The sequence below is a fragment of the Manacus candei genome, unplaced genomic scaffold, assembly GCF_025592945.1.
Source record: "Manacus candei isolate 608988 ecotype Guabito, Panama unplaced genomic scaffold, ASM2559294v1 h1tg000417l, whole genome shotgun sequence".
Lineage (NCBI taxonomy): Eukaryota > Metazoa > Chordata > Aves > Passeriformes > Pipridae > Manacus > Manacus candei.
The window spans coordinates 26,358-32,357 of record NW_026138465.1 but is presented as its reverse complement, the minus strand read 5'-3'; the positions used below and the strand labels follow the sequence as shown (position 1 = coordinate 32,357).

The 6,000-nt window shown below is 50.3% G+C and overlaps 1 protein-coding gene across 1 annotated transcript in view; it reads left to right on the top strand.

The window, feature by feature from the left end:
• Nucleotides 1-290: 290 nt before the first annotated feature.
• The window catches only part of STAG3 (stromal antigen 3), a gene marked incomplete at its 3' end in the record, with an annotated part of 32,058 nt that continues 26,348 nt past the window's right edge, over nt 291-6,000 (top strand). Inside the window, 7 exon segments of the mRNA XM_051776016.1 lie at nt 291-464; nt 1,121-1,195; nt 1,197-1,323; nt 3,129-3,283; nt 3,360-3,433; nt 4,121-4,244; nt 5,479-5,577. Coding sequence (XP_051631976.1) covers nt 405-464; nt 1,121-1,195; nt 1,197-1,323; nt 3,129-3,283; nt 3,360-3,433; nt 4,121-4,244; nt 5,479-5,577 — 714 coding nt within the window.

The window sequence follows — 6,000 nt, the reverse complement described above, 5'->3', positions numbered from 1 at the left end:
GGGGGAAAATGAAGGATTTTGGGGTTGGGATGGGGGTGAAGGGGAGAAAAATGGGGTAGGATGAGGTGAAAAAAAGGGGATTTGGGGTGTGGGGTGAGGGGAAAGAGGGTTGGGATGTGGGAAAATGAAGGATTCTGGGGTTGGGATGAGGGAAAAGGGGGAAATGGGGTGGGATGGAGGGAAAAAAGGCTTTGGGGTGTGGGGTGAGGGGAAAGAGGGTTGGAATGGGGGAAAATGAAGGATTTTGGGGTTGGGATGGGGGGAAAAGGGGATGGGAAGCAGGAAAATGGCGAGAAAAGCAAGGTGGGATGGGAGGAATTGGAGGATTCTGGGGTTGGGATGGAGGGAAAAGAGCTGGAAAACAGGGATTGGGAATCCCCCCCCAGGGTGTGGTGACCCCGGAGATGTTCCGGGAGCTGCAGAATTCCCAGATCATCCAACAGCTCACGGAGAAGTTCAAGGAGGTGCCTCGGGGGGATTCCAAAGGCTGGGAAGGGGATTTTTAAGGGGTTTTTAGGGGATTTTTGAGGGATTTTTAGTGGATTTTTAAGGGATTTTTAGGAGATTTTTAGTGGATTTTTGAGGGATTTTTAGTGGATTTTTAAGGGAATTTTTAATAGATTTTTAAGTGATTTTTGGTGCATTTTGGAGGATTTTTGAGGGATTTTTATGGGATTTTTAAGGAATTTTTAGTGGGTTTTTAAGTGATTTTTGGTGCATTTTGAAGGATTTCTAAGGGATTTTTTTTGGGCATTTACCTCCTCCAACCCCCCAGGATTCCCCGGAATACCCATTATCCATGAGCTCCCACTTGGGAAGGGGGTTTTTAAGGAAATTTTAGTGGATTTTTAAGGGATTTTTTGGGGGGTTTTGAGGGGATTTTTAGTGGATTTTTAAGGGATTTTTGGTGGCGTTTTACAAAATTTTTAGTGCTTTTTTAAGGGATTTTTGGTGGATTTTTGAGGGATTTTTAGTGGATTTTTGAAGCATTTTCAGGGAATATCTGAGGGCTTTTTAGGGGATTTTTAAGGCATTTTGATGGGATTTTTAAGGGATTTTTGGTGCATTTTGGAGGATTTTTAAGTGATTTTTTTGGGGATTTACTTCTTCCAACCCCCAGGATTCCCCGGAATACCCGTTATCCATGAGCTCCCGGCCCTGGCGCCGCTTCCGGGCGGGGTTCTCGGAGCTGGTGGGCCACGGTGGTGCGGCGGGGCCAGTACAGCGTCGTTTACGACGGGTTCCTCATGGACTCCTGGATTTCCTTCCTCACCGGCCTCTCGGATTCCCAAGTGCGGGCCTTCCGCCACACCAGCACCTTGGGCAGGTAGGGACGGATCCCTGGGGATCAGCCCGGGCATTCCAGAGGGGGGGAGAGGAACCTCAGGGACCCCTTTTGCCCTCGTCCCACTCCTCTTTTTGCCTGTTTTCCCTCAAAATCCTCCCTTTTTTTCCATTGAAATCCTGTTTTGCCGCCATTTTACGTCATCCCTGTCCTCTTTTTGCCCGTTTTTTTTTGCCTGTTTTTTCTCGAAATCTTCCTTTTTCTCCCACCCAAATCCTGTTTTGCTGCTATTTTCTCATATCCTCCTCCTTTTTTTGCCCCTTTTCTGCCAGTTTTTCCTCAGAATCTTTCATTTTCTTCCACCCAAATCCTGTTTTGCCGCCATTTTACGTCATCCCCTGTCCTCTTTTTGCCCGTTTTTTTTGCCTGTTTTTTCTGAAATCCTCCCTTTTCTTCCACTCAAATGCTGTTTTGCTGCTATTTTCTCATATCCTCCTCCTTTTTTTGCCCCTTTTCTACCACTTTTCCTCAGAATCTTTCATTTTGTTCCACCCAAATTGTGTTCTGCCACCGTTTTTACCTCATCCTAGTCGTCTTTTTACCACTTTTTGCCCGTTTTTTCTCAAAATTCTCCTTTTTCTTCCACCCCAATCTTGTTTTGCCGCCATTTTCCCTCATCCCAGTCCTCTTTTCTCCTGTTTTCTGCCACTTTTTCCTCAGAATCTTTCATTTTGTTCCACCCAAATCGTGTTCTGCCGCCATTTTACGTCATCCCTGTTCTCTTTTTGTCCCTTTTTTGCCTGTTTTCCCTCAAAATCCTCCCTTTTTTTCCACCCAAGTTCTGTTTTGCCGCCATTTTCCTTCATTTTGCTCCTCTTTTTTCCCCTTTTCTGCAGTTTTCCCTCAGAATCTTCTATTTTTTTTCCACCCAGATCCTGTTTTGCCACCATTTTACCCTCATCCTAGTTGTCTTTTTGCCCCTTTTTTGCCTGTTTTTCTCAAAATTCTCCTTTTTGTTCCATCGAAATCCTGTTTTGCCACCATTTTACTTCATCCGTGTCCTCTTTTTGCCCGTTTTTGCCTGTTTTCCTCAAAATCCTTCTTTTTCTTCCAGCCAAATCCTGTTTTGCCACCATTTTCCCTCATCTCACTCCTCTTTTTACCTGTTTTCTGCCAGTTTTCCCTCAGAATCCTCCATTTTCTCCCACCCAAATCCCCTTTTCCCCCAGTTTTCCTTCACTTTTCCCTCAGAATCCTCCATTTTCTCCCACCCAAATCCCCTTTTCCCCCAGTTTTCCTTCACTTTTCCCTCAGAATCCTCCATTTTCTCCCACCCAAATCCCCTTTTCCCTCGGTTTTCCTTCCCTTTTCCCTCAGAATCCTCCATTTTCTCCTACCCAAATCCCCTTTTCTCCCAATTTTCCCCCACTTTTCCCTCAGAATCCTCCATTTTCTGCCACCCAAATCACCTTTTCTCCCACTTTTCCCTCACTTTTCCCTCAGAATCCTCCATTTTCTCCCACCCAAATCCTCTTTTCCCCCAATTTTCCCTCACTTTTCTCTCAGAATCCTCCATTTTCTCCCACCCAAATCCTCTTTTCCCCCAGTTTTCCTTCACTTTTCTCTCAGAATCCTCCATTTTCTCCCACCCAAATCCTGTTTTCTCCCAATTTTCCCTCATCCCAGACCTGGTTTTTCCTATTTCCCCCCAGTTTTCCCTCAGAATCCTCCATTTTCTCCCCCCCAAATCCCACTTTCCCGCCGTTTTTCCCCCATCCCACCCCATTCCCCCCCATTTTCCCCTCTTTTCACCCCTTTTCCACGCCGTTATCCCGGATTTTCCCAGCCCTGAAGGTGATGACGGCGCTGGTGGACGTGGCCTTGGGCGTCCACGTCCAGCAGGACAACAACCAGAGGCACCTGGAGGCGGAAAAGGCCAAGGAGTTGGGAAGGAGGGCCACGGAAAAGATGGAAGCGCTGCTGGAAAAGCGCCGGGAGGTGAGTCTGGGGGGGTTTTTTAGGGGCTGGGGGGCTCCGGGACGGCCCTAAATCCCTCGGGATGCCCTTCCCGAAGCTCCTGGAGCAGCAGGAGGAGATGGAGGTGCTGATGAACGTCGTGTTCAAGGGGGTCTTCGTGCACCGCTACAGGTGGGAATCCCGGGATAAATCGGCGGGATTCGGGGATAAAGAGGGGTGGGAGGGAGGGAAATGGAGGATTCTGAGGGAAAAGTGAGGGAAAACTGGGGGAAAAGGGGATTTGGACGGGAGAAAATGGAGGGTTCTGAGGGAAAAGTGGGGGAAAAGTGAAGGAAAATGGGATTTGGGTGGGAGAAATTGGATGATTCTGAGGGAAAAGTGGGGGAAAAGTGGGGGAAAAGGGGATTTGGGCGGGAGAAAATGGAGGGTTCTGAGGGAAAACTGGGGGAAAACTGGGGGAAAAGGGGGGAAATGGGATTGGGGTGAGGGAAAATGGGATGGGAGGGGGAGAAAATGGGGGAAAACGGAGTTGGGAAGGGGGAAAATGGGATTGGGATGGAGGGAAAAGGGGGGAAATGGGATTGGGGTGAGGGAAAATGGGGGAAAATGGGGTTGGGATGAGGGAAAAGGGGGGAAAATGGGATTGGGATGAGGGAAAAAGAGGGAAAATGGGATTGGGATGAGGGAAAATGGGATTGGGATGAGGGAAAATGAGGGAGAATGGGGTTGGGATGAGGGAAAAAGAGGGAAAAACAGGATTGGGATGGGGGAAAATGAGGGAAAACCAGGATTGGGATGGGGGAAATGTGGGTCCTGTGGGAATTAGGGGTGTGATCCCGGGAATGCCGTGGGATTCAGGGACGTGGTTCCCGAAATCCGGGCCGTGTGCATGGAGGAGTTGGGAACGTGGATGAGGAGATTCCCGGGATCCTTCCTGAACGACAGTTACCTCAAGTACCTCGGGTGGACACTGCACGACAAGGTGGGGATTTTGGGGGAAAAGAGGGGGGAAATGGGGTGGGAGGGGGGAAAATGGAGGGAAAATGGGGTGGGAGGGGGGAAAATGGGGGGAAAATGGGGTGGGAGGGGGGAAAATTGAGGGGAAATGGGGTGGGATTGGGGAAAATTGAGGGGAAATGGGGTGGGATTGGGGAAAATGGGATGGGATTTGGGAAAATAAGGGGGGGGGGAAATGGGGTGGGAGGGGGGGGAAATGGAGGGAAAATGGGGTGGGATTGGGGAAAATGGAGGGAAAATGGAGTGGGATTGGGGAAAATAAGGGGGAAAAATGGAGTGGGATTGGGGAAAATAAGGGGGGAAAGTGGGGTGGGAGGGGGGAAAAGTGAGGGAAAATGGGGTGGGATTGGGGAAAATAAGGGGGGAAAATGGGGTGGGATTGGGGAAAATGGGGGGAAAATGGGGTGGGATTGGGGAAAATTGAGGGAAAATGGGGTGGGATTGGGGAAAATTGAGGGGAAATGGGGTGGGATTGGGGAAAATGGGATGGGATTTGGGAAAATAAGGGGGGGGGAAATGGGGTGGGAGGGGGGGAAATGGAGGGAAAATGGGGTGGGATTGGGGAAAATAAGGGGGGAAAGTGGGGTGGGATTGGGGAAAATAAGGGGGGAAAGTGGGGTGGGAGGGGGGAAAAGTGAGGGAAAATGGGGTGGGATTGGGGAAAATAAGGGGGGAAAATGGGGTGGGATTGGGGGAAAATAGGGGGGGAAAATGGGGTGGGATTGGGGAAAATGGAGGGAAAATGGGGTGGGATTTGGGGAAATAAAAGGGAAATGAGGTGGGATGAGGGAAAATGGGGGGAATGGGGTGGGATTGGGGAAAATGGAGGGAAAATGGGGTGGGAGGGGGGAAAAGTGAGGGAAAATGGGGTGGGATTGGGGAAAATGGAGGGAAAATGGGGTGGGATTGGGGAAAATGGGGGGAAAATGGGGTGGGATTGGGGAAAATGGGGGGAAAATGGGGTGGGATTGGGGAAAATGGGGGGAAAATGGGGTGGGATGGGGGGGACATGGGGGATTTTGGGGTTGGGATGTGGGAAAATGGGGAAAATGGGCTGGGAATGGGAGGAAAATCAGGGATTTTGGGGGTTGGGATGAGGGAAAATGGGGTGGGATGAGGGAAAATGGGGTGGGATGAGGGAAAAGGGGGATCCTGGGGGTGGGAAGGGTGCCCAGAATTCCCCAATTCCCCTTTCCCAGCAAGGGGAGGTTCGGCTCCAGTGTGTGAAGGCTCTCCAGGGAATTTATGGAAACCCAGACATGGCCCAGCAGCTGGAATTGTTCACTGGGAGGTTCAAGGTGAGGGGAAAGAGGGTTGGGATGGGGGGAAAGGGGGATAATGGGGTGGGGATGGGGGGAATGAGGGAAAAGGGGGTTGGGATGGGGGGAAATGAGGGAAAATGGGGTTGGGAAGGGGGAAATGGGGCTGGGATGAGGTGAAAAGGGGGAAAAGAGGGTTTGGATGGGGGGGAATGAGGGAAAAGGGGATTGGGATGAGGGAAAATGGGGTAAAAACAGGATTGGGATGGGAGAAAATGGGGTTGGGATGGGGGGAAATGGGGCTGGGGTGAGGGAAATGGGGGAAAATGGGATTGGGATGGGAGGAAATGGGGCTGGGATGAGGGAAATGGGGTTGGGATGGGGTAAAACAGGATTGGGATGGGAGGAAATGGGGCTGGGATGAGGGAAACTGGGATTAGGATGGAGAGAAATGGGGTTGGG